The sequence below is a fragment of the Scardinius erythrophthalmus genome (genome assembly GCF_964197995.2).
Source record: "Scardinius erythrophthalmus genome assembly, chromosome: 22".
In the NCBI taxonomy this organism is placed as follows: domain Eukaryota; kingdom Metazoa; phylum Chordata; class Actinopteri; order Cypriniformes; family Leuciscidae; genus Scardinius; species Scardinius erythrophthalmus.
In genome coordinates this window covers 698,193-715,314 of record NC_138242.1, presented here as the reverse complement: position 1 = coordinate 715,314, position 17,122 = coordinate 698,193, and the positions used below count along the sequence as shown (strand labels likewise).

The following is a 17,122-nucleotide window of genomic DNA, read 5'->3' as shown; positions in this document are numbered from 1 at the left end:
ACAATATAGTAAAGAATTTTAATACCAGCAATTTATCAATTATCGGCCATAGCATGACATAGTAATCCTTCTTTCAAAGGTCTTCATGCCAGTTGTGTAATAAACCAGCTGATTATAATCAGAAATGAGAAGACTGCACACACACACACACACACACACACACAAGAACAAGGCTTTTCTTGCTTAAGGAGAAGCAATAACTTAGAGCGCTGCATTTGATTAAATATCTCCAGTCCCGGAGTGTGTTGGGAGTGTTTCCCGAGAGCGCCTCGATTACACACAGCTCTTGAAACCGACGGCATCCCATGAGCCTCGTCTCCCACATCACCCAGCCTAAGCTCCTCCACTCCTCCGGGAAGAGCCGTCCGTCTCGCGTCCACAAGCTCCATCCGGAGGTTTCGGGTTCCCACAGAACAGCTAAGAGATTCACACACACGCGCTGGATGCTGGGACATCTCGACGGTACACGCCTCGACTCATTCAGTAGTTCAGTTTGAAACACTACACTCTAATAGTGTGATGATCTAATTATATGATCTTTTTTGTAATTATTGGTGAATTAACACCTGCTGGTCTTGTCTTATCTAGCCGCATGAATCTGTAGTGTTTAATGATGTCCAACTGAACGTGTGTTTGAACTCCACGTGTGCATCCACACGTAAATCAGGGAATCCAGCCGGAGAAATCTTAACCTGAGGGTCTACAAATGATCTGGAAAGTGTTTTGACAGGTTTGTGGCAGTCAGACTTCTCTGGTTATATATGACTTATGAGGCGTTGCAGACACTTCAGGAAAAATAGAAACAGGAACTCTCAGAGAACATGTTTCATTAGCTTTTCATCGGGGAAATGTTCTGATGTTTCCAGAAAAAAGCCTGGATCTGCACAGTTCCAGCTCAGCTTGTGAGTCTTAGCGGGTTAAATCTGGAGGTCAGCTGTGTTATCTACACACGGCACCTGGTTTCTCAGCTTGACCCGTCCAGAACACCCAGAACACCCATTAAACTAGCTCAGCTGTTCCTTCTAAAGAGGAAGAGATTTGATGCAAGATTTCAATACTTGTAGTAAAAGTATATCAAGCTCACTAATCACAGCAAGCTCAAATCCAGCGGAGCTCAGCAAACGCCATCACACACACCCCACTGTGGTTCTCTTCTCAGATTAGCCCTCGCTCTCTCTGAACACATACATCCCACTTCATCCCCTTATAAATGACTCCGACCTTCCCCGGCCTCTGGCACTGATTCCTTTAATCGTTTCCTTTAATTCTCTTCTTTATCCCGTTTGATAGCAACACTACACTTTCTGAGCTTTGATCGCCTGAACATCTCACAGGGAAAAATATAAGCGCTCAAGCTTCAAATAGGACATGAAAGAGCCATAAAAGTATTATAAATGTAATACTTTGTGCAACTGAATCAGTGAATCAGTGAATCAGTGAGTTGAACTCAAGAACTACTGTAGTTCAGACTGATTTGTGAACAAATCATTTAGACTGAACTGGATCAACAGATTCTTTGAAAAGATCTGATGCAAAAGAACAATTTGTTCATAAATCAGACATCAATGGTTCTCGTGTGAAAGTCTCATAAACACTGAAGTTAGGACTTCCAGTGAATAATGACTGTTTTTGTTCCGTTCCTCACATTCGACTCATATGGATTCAAGACATCATGGAATATAATGCACAGCCACTTCTATGACACTGAGTCAGTTGTAATTCATTTTCTTAATATAAAGAATCAGTAAACCAATAAAGAACATGATAAATGATCATTTCTATTCTTATTAAAGTTTTTAGCCTTCGCCATAAAGACCATGGATCATCTGTGTGTGAAGTGACTGAAATAATCCGGCCAGTGTTACCAAACACACACACACATCCGGCCAGAGTTACCAAACACACACACACATCCGGCCAGCGTTACCAAACACACACACACATCCGGCCAGTGTTACCAAACACACAAACACACACACACACACACACACACACACACACACACACACACACACACACACACACACACACACACACACACACACACACCCGGCCAGTGTTACCAAACACACACACACACATCCGGCCAGCGTTACCAAACACACACACATATCCGGCCAGTGTTACCAAACACACACACACACACACCCAGCCAGTGTTACCAAACACACACACACACACACACACACACACACACACACACACACACATCCGGCCAGTGTTACCAAACACACACACATATCCGGCCAGTGTTACCAAACACACACACACACACCCAGCCAGTGTTACCAAACACACACACACACACACACACACACACACACAAGAACAAGGCTTTTCTTGCTTAAGGAGAAGCAATAACTTAGAGCGCTGCATTTGATTAAATATCTCCAGTCCCGGAGTGTGTTGGGAGTGTTTCCCGAGAGCGCCTCGATTACACACAGCTCTTGAAACCGACGGCATCCCATGAGCCTCGTCTCCCACATCACCCAGCCTAAGCTCCTCCACTCCTCCGGGAAGAGCCGTCCGTCTCGCGTCCACAAGCTCCATCCGGAGGTTTCGGGTTCCCACAGAACAGCTAAGAGCTTCACACACACGCGCTGGATGCTGGGACATCTCGACGGTACACGCCTCGACTCATTCAGTAGTTCAGTTTGAAACACTACACTCTAATAGTGTGATGATCTAATTATATGATCTTTTTTGTAATTATTGGTGAATTAACACCTGCTGGTCTTGTCTTATCTAGCCGCATGAATCTGTAGTGTTTAATGATGTCCAACTGAACGTGTGTTTGAACTCCACGTGTGCATCCACACGTAAATCAGGGAATCCAGCCGGAGAAATCTTAACCTGAGGGTCTACAAATGATCTGGAAAGTGTTTTGACAGGTTTGTGGCAGTCAGACTTCTCTGGTTATATATGACTTATGAGGCGTTGCAGACACTTCAGGAAAAATAGAAACAGGAACTCTCAGAGAACATGTTTCATTAGCTTTTCATCGGGGAAATGTTCTGATGTTTCCAGAAAAAAGCCTGGATCTGCACAGTTCCAGCTCAGCTTGTGAGTCTTAGCGGGTTAAATCTGGAGGTCAGCTGTGTTATCTACACACGGCACCTGGTTTCTCAGCTTGACCCGTCCAGAACACCCAGAACACCCATTAAACTAGCTCAGCTGTTCCTTCTAAAGAGGAAGAGATTTGATGCAAGATTTCAATACTTGTAGTAAAAGTATATCAAGCTCACTAATCACAGCAAGCTCAAATCCAGCGGAGCTCAGCAAACGCCATCACACACACCCCACTGTGGTTCTCTTCTCAGATTAGCCCTCGCTCTCTCTGAACACATACATCCCACTTCATCCCCTTATAAATGACTCCGACCTTCCCCGGCCTCTGGCACTGATTCCTTTAATCGTTTCCTTTAATTCTCTTCTTTATCCCGTTTGATAGCAACACTACACTTTCTGAGCTTTGATCGCCTGAACATCTCACAGGGAAAAATATAAGCGCTCAAGCTTCAAATAGGACATGAAAGAGCCATAAAAGTATTATAAATGTAATACTTTGTGCAACTGAATCAGTGAATCAGTGAATCAGTGAGTTGAACTCAAGAACTACTGTAGTTCAGACTGATTTGTGAACAAATCATTTAGACTGAACTGGATCAACAGATTCTTTGAAAAGATCTGATGCAAAAGAACAATTTGTTCATAAATCAGACATCAATGGTTCTCGTGTGAAAGTCTCATAAACACTGAAGTTAGGACTTCCAGTGAATAATGACTGTTTTTGTTCCGTTCCTCACATTCGACTCATATGGATTCAAGACATCATGGAATATAATGCACAGCCACTTCTTTGACACTGAGTCAGTTGTAATTCATTTTCTTAATATAAAGAATCAGTAAACCAATAAAGAACATGATAAATGATCATTTCTATTCTTATTAAAGTTTTTAGCCTTCGCCATAAAGACCATGGATCATCTGTGTGTGAAGTGACTGAAATAATCCGGCCAGTGTTACCAAACACACACACACATCCGGCCAGAGTTACCAAACACACACACACATCCGGCCAGAGTTACCAAACACACACACACATCCGGCCAGCGTTACCAAACACACACACACATCCGGCCAGTGTTACCAAACACACAAACACACACACACACACACACACACACACACACACACACACACACACACACACACACCCGGCCAGTGTTACCAAACACACACACACACACATCCGGCCAGCGTTACCAAACACACACACATATCCGGCCAGTGTTACCAAACACACACACACACACACCCAGCCAGTGTTACCAAACACACACACACACACACACACACACACACACACACACACACATCCGGCCAGTGTTACCAAACACACACACATATCCGGCCAGTGTTACCAAACACACACACACACACACACACCCAGCCAGTGTTACCAAACACACACACACACACACACACACACACACACACACACACACACACACACACACACATCCGGCCAGCGTTACCAAACACACACACATATCCGGCCAGTGTTACCAAACACACACACACACACACACACACACACACACACACCCAGCCAGTGTTACCAGACACACACACACACACACACATCCGGCCAGTGTTACCAAACACACACACACATCCGGCCAGCGTTACCAAACACACACACACATCCGGCCAGGGTTACCACACACCCAGCCAGTGTTACCAGACACACACACACACACCCAGCCAGTGTTACCAAACACACACACACACACACACACACACACACACACACATATCCGGCCAGTGTTACCAAACACACACACACACCCAGCCAGTGTTACCAAACACACACACACACACACACACACACACACACACACACACACACACACACACACATCCGGCCAGTGTTACCAAACACACACACACATCCGGCCAGCGTTACCAAACACACACACACATCCGGCAAGTGTTACCAAACACACACACACACACACCCAGCCAGTGTTACCAGACACACACACACACACACACCCAGCCAGTGTTACCACACACACACACACACACACACACACACACACACACACACACACACACACACACACACACACACACACACACATCCGGCCAGTGTTACCAAACACACACACACATCCGGCCAGCGTTACCAAACACACACACACATCCGGCAAGTGTTACCAAACACACACACACACACCCAGCCAGTGTTACCAGACACACACACACACACACACACACACACACACACACCCAGCCAGTGTTACCACACACACACACACACACACACACACACACACACACACATCCGGCCAGTGTTACCAAGCACACACACACATCCGGCCAGTGTTACCAAACACACACACACACACCCAGCCAGTGTTACCAGACACACACACACACACACACACACACACACCCAGCCAGTGTTACCAAACACACACACACACACACACACACACACACACACACACACACACACACACACACATCCGGCCAGTGTTACCAAACACACACACACATCCGGCCAGCGTTACCAAACACACACACACATCCGGCCAGTGTTACCACACACACACACACACACCCAGCCAGTGTTACCAAACACACACACACACACACACACACACACACACATCCGGCCAGTGTTACCAAACACACACACACATCCGGCCAGCGTTACCAAACACACACACACACACACACACACACACACACATCCGGCCAGTGTTACCAAACACACACACACACACACACACACACACACACACACACACACACACACATCCGCCAGTGTAACCAAACACACACACACACACACACACACACACATCCGCCAGTGTTACCAAACACACACACGTTTGCCCATCTAGCCGTGAGATCCAGCCGAGTGCTAGCGTAAACACAGCTGCTCTCCTGTAGCGATTCTCAGTTTAACTAAAGCTCTTCTCTGGGTTTAATATGCCTTTTTGCACATGAAGCGACTAAATAATACTCAGAAAATTCACTTTCAAATTATTTAAACTAAAGAAATCACATTTAGGAAAAGAAAGGACTATAAACAGCACCGCTGGCACAGTGCCACATGTTACTTTATTACACTGCACATCCAAACAGCATCAGCCAATCAAACGGCTCCTAAACTGAACACGTTTAAGCTTATACAGCGATCACTGATTTCCTCACAGAGGCTTTCACTGCAGGAAGAATCTTTGACTGCTCTTTCTCTTAATGTCCTCGAGATGCCTGGGAACTTTCGGGAAGATTGTCTTTGATTTGGCCGCTAGTCTCGACTTCTAAAGAGCTCCTCATGAAAGAGCCAGTGTTACTGGGCCACCGACAGCCATCAGATCTGAACCAGCGCACGAGCGGAGGAGCTCCAACAGGAGACGCACGGCTTGGGTTTCAGACTCTCCAAACAATCTACATCATTCGGAACCAATACCTTTTACAACTCTAAACATTAAAGTGGTTTTCAAACTCATTTATACGGCTTTACTTTTCTGAGGTTCTCCACACAGGTTTGAATTACAGCATCTTATCAATAGAATTATTATTATTATTTTATTTAAAATACACCACTGTTCTGGGGTCAGAATTATGAAATCAATCATTTTATTCATCAAGGATGCATTCGACTGATCAAAAGTGAGAGTAAAAACATTTATAATGTTACAAAATATTTTATTTCAAATAAATGCTGTTCTTTTGAACTTTCTATCCATTCAAGAATCCTGAGAAATAAAATGTATGACAGTTTCCACTACAATCTGAAGCAGCAACTGTTTTAAACACTGATAATAATCATAAGTGTTTCTTGAGCATCAAATCCTCATATTAGAGTGATTTCTGAAGGATCATGTGACACTGAAGACTGGAGTAATGATGCTGACATTCAGCTTTGATCACAGGAATAAATTACACTTGTCCGTGTCGTCAGCTCGATAGAACGGCTCTCATCCCGAGAGTGAGTGTAGATTTGCTCCCACAGGAGACTGTGATAAAAACCAAGCTTCGTAAACAATGTCGTTAACATTGCGTGGTGGTGTGTTGTTCACATTAAATCCTGGACAATTATGAAGTGACAGACGTTTCCACTGGGTCACTGACCTCAACAAAAGTCATCTCAGCAATGGTCTTGAACTGGGATCTGATGAACTCAGCGCTGGTTAACTCTGAACCACTGGATGAATCCCTGCGGCGTAGAGTTTATGACGTTGGCTGGTGTTCGATTTACCTCATGAATGAAGGATGTGATAATGAGATTTTTCAGCTGCCCTTGCAAGACTTTCCTTCATGTGATGTGAACCAGCTTGGCATCTGACTGCATGTTTCCTCATCACACGAGGAGTAGACCTACGCAAACACATTCACCGTATCTTAGATGCCAATAGTGGCTTTCTCCATTAAGCTTTCAACAGCCTAATCATGGCCGCGGGAAAGCCGTGATTAGCGGCTCAGTGACCGGTCTGGGGTTAGAGGCAGAAACTGGAGCTGGTTCAGATAAACGAGCCGTCAGTGATGTAGACTGGCGTTGTGTTTGCGGGAAGCCGATCTGCATTATTACAGTGACGTGATGCTGAACCTCATACATGTTCCGAAGCCCGAGTGAGTGTCCGACAGGAGACGGTAAAGACACTGTGTCCAGACAGCTCTGGGCCAGAATATGAGATTATGCTGATTAGTCAAAGCTACGAGACTTTATAATGAAAAATGAGAAGACATTTTTTTAATATAATGTTCATTTCCTTAAGTAATGCACTGAAGTGAACGCACTACATTCAGGGCAAATTCTCTAAGAATGAACTGTGCTGTATAATTCACTAAAGAAATTATGCAACCCACAATTTATAAGGTTGGCGATTTCATATGAATATGGACAATGTGAATCATATGAAAATGTATGATTCTTTATTAGAAAAGAAGGCATGAAGGTTCACATTCGACAGCATATGAATGAGACCATATCCACCAATCCGTAAAAACATGATATTGTCACGAACTGCCAGGAGATTGTGTAGGTATTTCATAAGACTGACTGACATACACAAAAATATTCTTCTACTAATGTAACATAACATGCCTGTGAACACAGCGTGAGCGATTAGACCTATATTCACCGACAAACACACGTTAAACAGGACACTGAGAGAAAGAGCATCTGTTCACACTATCATTAAACATTCCCTGTCAGTTATTCACTTCCTTCATGTCACAACTCTTTAATGTCGACTCTTGCGTTTAGTCTGTTGCAGTGAAGCTCATTTCCTGAGATTGTTGGCGATATTATAATCATTCTCCCCCAGACCTGCTATTGTCCAGAGCGTTTCCACTGACTCGTTTCAGCACGGCTATAAAGTGCACAACAACAGGTGTGTTTCCATATGCAGCAACCAACAGAGTTTAAAGTCACCAGGAAATCAACAATTCTTGTTTTTTTTTGTGTTTTTTTTTATGGAATATTGCAGTGTTTATTGTAAATGATTTATGGGTGCACATCATCATAATTGTGTTTATAATGTTGAATGAGAATCAGTTCCTCTTGCAGCATCTCTTCTCTTCTCTGATGACGAGGGCGGGGCTATAACCTGTCACTCACATGAGATCAGCCAAGAGCAAACCACAACCAGCCAACCAATTCCCTACAGACACAATCAAGCCCCGCCCACATTTGTTCTTGTTCCAGAAGCGTTTCACTCAATATACGACACAATAGAGAAGACCAGCTCAACGTCCCTCTCATCACCAGTTTAAGTTCACTGCTAACCAATGGCTAATTTTCCAAGTCACTGAAACACATTATTCACAGTAAATAAGCCAGCGCACTGTCGGCACACTGGAAAAACAAAAGTCTTTGCAAAAGTCCAAAATCGTACCAATACGAATAAACACTAGCGACAGTAAAACACCAACAACTTTTATTCGTGTTCACACAAATGATCGTTTCAGAGGCAGATTGTCGATTAATAAAGACGTGTTTTCACTTGGTTTCTTGCAAAACACGATGTTCTGACCTTAAAACCTTTTTATGGTGCAAGATTTGTAAATTATTTGTAACATCTTGACGTTTGCGTGACATAAGCAGCTCCACATGTGTGTGTGAAACAGCTCACACTCCTGCCGAAGCAGCTCAGGTGATGTGTGTTTATCCCACTTTTGTGAACACTATTAGTCAGGTTTAGTGCAACGCTATTTTCAAACACAATAGAGCATTAACCTTTTAGCAACATTTGAGCTTTTTCATCACTGAACTGATACATACAACAACCCATAACTCACGCTGCCAGATTCACATTCACCAGTTTCACTGAGAAAGTGTCATAAAACATCATATCATTTGTCAGAGATGCTGACACGCTCTCAGAGAGTCTGGGTTTAAAGAAGTGCTCTGTAAGCGTCTGCACTGAATCCTCTCGGTGTCTGAGTCATGATCGTCCAGCCGAGAGAGTCTTTTACTGAGCACGACCTTGTAAGGAGGAAAATATGCAAGTCGAAAGAGACAAAATAACGAATGATGACTTTAATAATCAAATACAAATGCATTGCAAAATACTTTCTATGTACTATCTTCCAAATATAAACTCATCAGACCACAAAAGCATGTATTGACCGATCTATATTTTCCAAGGTCAAAGGGCCGCTCCATCTACTCAACAGCTCTACGTCAAAAGCAAACAAAGGGAATGTGTTTTCTAACGCCACCGAGATCGAGGCCTGGAACATCCAGTCATGCTTTCCTGTTTTGGTTTGTGTCTCATGGACGATTCGTTCCTGCCCGGATGGCACACATATTCCTCGTCCCAGGGAACATTCCTGATGCCATGACTTAATAGGAAAAGTAGTGCAAACACTCTCCATCATCACCTTTAAACATCCTTTCATGCTTTATGGAAACATGAGAGCTTCATTACTGTACGTCATAGATCAAGTGTGTCTATATGTGAATGGGGAGGATGGTATATAATATATATGTTTGTTATGAAGTGCACTTGCTATATCTCCACTGTGATGTAAACAACAGCAGCCGATCTGTCCAGAGAGAGAGAGAGTGTGTGTGTGTGTGTGTGTGTGTGTGTGTGTGTGTGTGTGTGTGTGTGTGTGTGTGTGTGTGTATGTGTGTGTGTGTGTGTGTGTGTGTGTGTGTGTGTGTGAGATGGCACAGGCCTCCGGGACGACAGCTTGGATCGCTCAGGGACAGATGATACACAGGCATCATCAAGACTTCTTCACAGTGCATTTCACAGCTAAATACGGTCATCCTGTTAGTTATACACCATAAACATTCACATTTACTTTATATTAGGGTACCATAATGAAGTGCATAATTGATTGGAATAAAATGCAAATTGTGTGGGGGTGTACATTACCCTTCAAATTGTGCAAACTGAAATTGCGAATTGAAAATACAGCCAATGGAAAGACGTCAATTTCGCAAAAACTCCCATCTATCGTTAAAAAAGTTTTCCCGCTCACATGAGGGGGTTTTTTCAGACAAGGAATATTTTGCAAAACTGCAATGAAACGTTTTTTTTACGCATTTACAGGTCAGGTCACCTGACGTACGTAAAAGTCACATGATCATTCTTTAAACATGGCGGTGTCTGGTGTTTTAAGCCCCCAACGGCGCCTTCCAGGCAGCGAGGGGATGGGTAGGGTTAAGGTTGAGGGTAGGGTTAGCTGCCTCTAAGGAGCCATTGGGGGCTTAAAACACCATCGAGCAAACATGGCGCGGTGTGTTTGGACAGAAGACGAGACAGAGTTCTTCATTAAACTCATAAAACACAAAAGTATCACAGGAATACTGGATTCTAAACCTCAAAGAAATGCCACAATCACGAGCTTGAAGCAGAACTGAGAAACTCCCAGAACTCCTCACACCAGCCGCTCCCAGTATAAGGGTTTTCCATGCCAGTAATGTTGGAAAACACGCACACGTCTCCTTCCATTAATAATACTGGCTAGTGCGGCGGCTGGGATATACGTAAACTAAACAAGATTGTTGGAAAGATTATCGTGAGAGGAAAAAATTACATTTCAGGTTAATGGAAACGCCCTCATTTCACATGATTTTTACCAACATTTAGAAAATATCGCAAAAGTTTTGCGCAAATCTGTAACGGTAATGCGGCGACTATACCTCACAATGAGGAACGAAACGTGCAATGAGAACTAAACTTATAACTAAACTGAACTTATAAACTAAAGTTAAGCTTTCCTGCTCAATGGTTTAACATTTGTAAATGAAAAAATTAAGACAGCCATAATTATTAGTATTATTTATATTATTTTTATTTATTTATTTTAATAAATATTTTATTAAATATTTTATTTCAATACTTTTTTTTCTGTGAAATATTACAATAAATAATATTTCTTATCTTCATGTGTCTAGTTCACAGCTGGACGCTGGTCATCATCGATGTGTAAACCGTTGTGATTTCAGGAGTGACTCTATTAAACACATTAAAGGATTTGCTCCTGTGTTTAAGTGCACTTTGCAGAGTGTTTCAACAAGAAGCTTGCCAGCATAAGCCAGCATAATCCTGAATCTGCTCTATAAGCTAAAGAAAATAAAAATACATTAAGAGTTGTTTTCATTGACTCTCAAAACATGAGGAAATGTTAGAGTTAAACACCCTTGAACATGAGCAGAAACCCATGCCTCTCTCTCTTCCACACAGAACAAGTGTCTGTCTCTCTCTCTCTCTCTCTCTCTCTCTCTCTCTCTCTCTCTCTCTCTCTCTCTCTCACACACACACACACACACACACACACACACTCTCTCTCTCAGGTCTCCAGCCACTGAGGAAAGGATGAGACGTCTTCTATCATTCCTGTTTGGTCACTGTTGCACATTTCCTTTGATGGAGTTTCATCCGTCACCTAATATTTTCCAGAAACTGGAGTCAGACGTGTCAGTGGACGAAGGAAAATAGGCTCAGGCTGTCAGTCTAAACCTTTAACAACACAGTGTTTGTGCGACATCATAATACACTTATGAAACACACAGAAACACACATCTAACTGAACACACACACGCCCAGGCAAACAACACTGTAGAAAATCAAACCCGTAACCTGTGGCGCTCTAGCGGTTAATAAGCAGAACGCACACGTCTGGTGGAAGGACACTGTAGCCGGATCTACTTCTCTGCGTTTGTGTCTATGGCGAGTCACACAGGAGCTGTGTATAGTCCCGATATAAACACTTATTATAGGTGTACCGCTGTGATTCAGGATAAGACAAAAACACAGTTTGGAAAATGGATTCATGATGTACTTGCCTATCATATACATTTTGTAAATTTTGAACACAAAAAAAGTTACGAACTGCAGCTTTAGTAACTTTTAATAACATTTCTGGATTCTTTACAGCTAAATAAAGCTTCGTTATCCTTCGTTATCCTGTTCGGTATCCTGTCTCCTGTCCACCAGTAAGCTGGTGTGTGGTGGGCGTTCTGGCGCAATATGGCTGCCGTCGCATCATCCAAGTGGATGCTGCACATTGGTGGTGGTTGAGGAGATTCCCCCATCTATGTAAATCGCTTTGAGGTCTCAGAAAAAGCGCTATATGTAACGAATTATTATTATTATTATTATTGTTATTGGCATTGATGGTTCCATAAAGAATCTTTAACATCCATAGATTCTTTTTATTGCACAAAAGCTTCTTCAGATTATTAAAATGTTCTTCGCACTAAGAAAAACATGGTTCTTTTAAGAACTGAAAGGTGATTGGGGAAATGAAAATGGTTCTTCAGCCCAAAAAATCCCATTTTGGAAGCTTTATTTTGAAGAGATGAAACCCCTCATCTGGCACTATAGGATTTATTAAGAATGTGTTGATTAATCAGGCTACACCCGTATACCAGCAGAGCCTTACGGTGAGAGGACTTTACCTTACTGTGAGAGGACTTTACCTTACTGTGAGAGGACTTTACCTTACTCTGAGAGGACTTTACCTTACTGTGAGAGGACTTTACCTTACTGTGAGAGGACTTTACCTTACTCTGAGAGGACTTTACCTTACTGTGAGAGGACTTTACCTTACTCTGAGAGGACTTTACCTTACTGTGAGAGGACTTTACCTTACTGTGAGAGGACTTTACCTTACTCTGAGAGGACTTTACCTTACTGTGAGAGGACATTACCTTACTCTGAGAGGACTTTATCTTACTGTGAGAGGACTTTACCTTACTCTGAGAGGACTTTACCTTACTGTGAGAGGATGAGACGCAAGGAAACCAGGACGCTAAGTTAAAAAGCAGCCCAGCTCTCGGTGGAGATGAAGCCGGATTATTAGGAGGCCATGACATATAAAAGCCAAAGCGTAAATCTGGTCAGGACTCGTAGAGAACTTCAAAAACCCCACAGAATCTGAACCTCAAATCAGCATCTCATACAAAAAGATGTTGTCTTTAATGGTACAGTGGTTTTCCCAGAGGGACTGAAGATCAGGGGAGAGCCTCCAGATCTCAGGGCTGTTTCACGCGGCTCAAGGCTTCAAATGTTTCTAAGACAATTCTTCAACAGTAGGATCATTACAGAAGGTCGGCCTCATTCCTGCGGTTAATACAAGCTGTCAGCATCCACACTCGAGCCGATCCTGAAGTTATGGAGATGAGTAACTGTAATACAAACTAAACAAGAACAGAGGAACCAAAGCTAGAGGAAATCAAAGCCCTGGAGAACACGACTGAATCTCTCTGAGCCGGACTAAAGCTGGGTCAGTGTGATATAAAGAGCTCTAGGGGAAATGTGTTTGAGTCCAGGTAGACTCTACTGGATTACATTTAACTGGCACATTAAAAACCCAAACCATGAACAAGAGAAGTGAAGCAGCCAGTGCCACTCTGACACAGCAGGAGAACAAACACCATTAGAGAGGAGAAGTTTGAGCATCAAACAAACAGAGTTAGAAAAGCAGCTGTGCTCTCGCAATACACTCACAGAAGGGTCGTTTCCGTGGCAACTGCTCTATTATTGTGTTTACAGCTGGGATGGAAATATTTGTCCCAAATCAGTCCGTCTGCAGGATGATTCGTCTTTATACACTACAGTTCCTGTGAAACCTGAATCACAGAAGACCTCAGGAGTGTAATCTCACTGGCTTACAGGGAAACTGTAGTTCACCGAAAACTAAACGTTTGTCATCTTTTACTCACATCATTCCAAACCTGTGTGACTTTTTGTGTTGAAAAATATTTCAATGATTTTTTGTCCATACATTGAAAGGCAACGGGATCTAAACCAACGTTAGACCCAAATGAAAAAATACTAATCTATCTTTGAGTCCCCCGTTCGATATGAAGGTGATGATAGAATTATTTGTTTCAGGCGAACATTCAGAAGCTTTCTGCCTGCGTTTGGTGTAATGTGTCAATCATCAGCGGATTCAAGCAGAGGAACTGCAGTGTTATTGAAGCCAAGCCATTCCTCAAAACATATTAGGTTGATCATGAACACAAGCCGAGGTCAGGAATGCAGATCTTTGGCAGCGAGAACGAACAGCTCTGCGTTATTTTACAGATGGAGCACAATCCAGCTTTTGTGGACATGATGTCATCCTTAGGGAAAGATAACTCCACCGCTGGACATAATGGCAGATTGCTTGTGTTTCGACCCAACAGAGGAACTGTGCCAACTATCCGTCATTCTGAGGGTAATGAGGGTAAAGAATGGGTTTTTTCCTCAATGACCTTCTGTGACCTTGAACTCCTCATTAAACTATGAGCCTCGCCTGCATACAGTAATGGAGTCACTTTAAGGCAAACTATTAAGGAGAACTATATAATATAGCAACTTTCAGCATTAAATTAACAGAAAGACACATGGACATCATAATAAATTATGAAGATGGCCAATCAAATCAAAGAGAGTGGGGCTTAACTATTCCAACAAGACGCTTTAGTTTTAGCAGTGAAAGAGTGTGTCGGACGATGGAAGTAGCTAAAAATGTAATATTGGACAACTGTTTTACAATAGAAACATTCAGCGACCTAAAGTAATATCCAGTGAAGCAAACTACTCAACATTTTTGTTGATGATCTTAATTGTAGATTTGATTGAAGTTTACATTAACAGAAACATTCCATTGCAAAAACGTTGAAAACACCGTTAAAATAGTTAAAGGTGCTATACAAATCAGATTACCACAGGAACAGAACAGGCCTTCATTTCTGTTACTGCAACTTTCATAAAACCAGGTAAAGTTTTGATTCGTTTTCACGAATCGATTCAGTCGAAGGTTGTTTCAAAGAATCGCTTCGAAAAACAGATTCAGCCATTATTTCCCGCCATAACGATTCAGTCAGACACGATTCAGTTAACAACAATCATTTAGAAACTTAATACAATTAGCCTTTACATTAAACAATAAGCTACTAAAATTATTTTGCATCTCTAGGCTGAAAAAAAATGCTTATACATTTTTGCACGTAGGCCTAATAAAATACTGTTACTTATTAAAATCAACTCTGTTTCGTTGGTAGGTCAGATACAATCAACTCTTAAACATCTCCAGTACATTATATGTGCAACATTTCTGCTATTAAAGTAACTTAATTTTCGCCCAGTCAGTCAAATTTCCTGCTGCTCTTCCTAATCATCTTGTACACACAGAATGTGCCAGAGAACCAGCGTTTGGCTTCCCAAAGGACAGATTCAACAGACACGATTCATTCTCAACTTCAGGCCGATTCACCTGCGAACCGTTCAGATCTATGGTTCAGATCGGCACTGCGAGCTGGTTCGACAGATTCAGTCAAAAGATCCGACTCAAAAGAACGAGTCGTTCACTAATCGGACATGCCCACCACTAACCGTATTTTCTGCAGCTTATATACATTAGTGTAACACATAAACACGAGTTATTGATGCTGTGCCATACCTGAGTGAAGGGAGAATGCGCGCGCAGGAGGACAGAAGCTGACAGTGATGAAGATAAAGATGATGAAGATGATCCTCCAGCTCCAGACTCTGCTGATCAGAAATAAAGATGAAGATGAGCTGAGGCCAGGTGATTCTCAGAATGAAGTGAATGAAATATGAAGCACATGCACAGGACAGGTCAGTCACCTGAGCACTGAGGCGCGTGCACGAGCCATGTCTGTGGTCCAGAGGGTGTTCGTGTCTCGGGTCCCGTTAGAGACTGCGATCTCTCTCTCTCTCTCTCTCTCTCTCTCTCTCTCTCTCACACACACACACACACACACTCACTCACTCTCTCCCTCTCTGCTGTGAGACTGATCGAGAGCAGCTCCACGTGAACAAAGGCAGTCTCAGTTCGGGACTCTGAAATACGACTCCAGCTCCTCCTCAACTCCACACACACACACACACACACACACACACACACACACACACACACACACAGAGAGAGAGAGAGAGAGAGAGAGAGTTAAATCCTCACCTAACAAACATCATCTGTGGTTCCTCGTGCTCGCTCCTCTTTCCGATGAGATTCTGTGACTGAAATCTATAGTGTGAGTCTGGCACAGCTCTTGTGCTTCATGAGACAGAATAATGGAGTTTATTAGTGTTGTTAACTACCAGAAGCCAAAGCATGAGAGAGAGAGATATATAAAAAATAAAAAAAAACAGGAGTCCCAAAAGACACAAAAGTGTCTTAAATGTTTATGGATATCATTGTATCAGTTGATAAAATATTAAACCAAGTGTTATTTGCAAACAGTGCTGCAAGAGCTTTTCTCAAAACTAACTCAGATTTTTTATTTATTTGTGTCTATTTTAGATGTAAATTCATGCTGTTTTTCTGTAGTTAATTGGAAGTTATTAATCTATACAAAATAAATTAATAAATTAAAATAATAAATGGAATAAACTCATGCTGAGTAATAGTAGAGTAAAATGTTAATAGATCTATGATTATTTTGTATAGCTAGAATACATTATTAATATTATTTTGAATAAAAAAGTAATAACCTTTGTTAAACCTTGGTTTGATATAATACAAAGATAAATATTACCTTTTTTAAGAATTAAGAATTTACAAATTTTTAAAAATCAAGAAAGTATGACTTACTTCTTCAAATAAGTTTTGGGGTCTTAAAAATTGCATT

At 42.2% G+C, this 17,122-nt stretch overlaps 1 protein-coding gene across 1 annotated transcript in view; it reads right to left on the bottom strand.

The window, feature by feature from the left end:
- The window catches only part of col15a1a (collagen, type XV, alpha 1a), an 84,586-nt gene extending 68,303 nt beyond the window's left edge, over window positions 1-16,283 (bottom strand). The window contains exons 1-2 of the mRNA XM_081352458.1: window positions 16,119-16,283; window positions 15,931-16,019 (exon numbers count right to left, since the gene is read on the bottom strand). Coding sequence (XP_081208584.1) covers window positions 15,931-16,019; window positions 16,119-16,147 — 118 coding nt within the window. The 5' untranslated portion in view covers window positions 16,148-16,283. The remainder of the gene's footprint in view (window positions 1-15,930; window positions 16,020-16,118) is intronic.
- Between the last annotated feature and the right edge of the window lie 839 nt (window positions 16,284-17,122).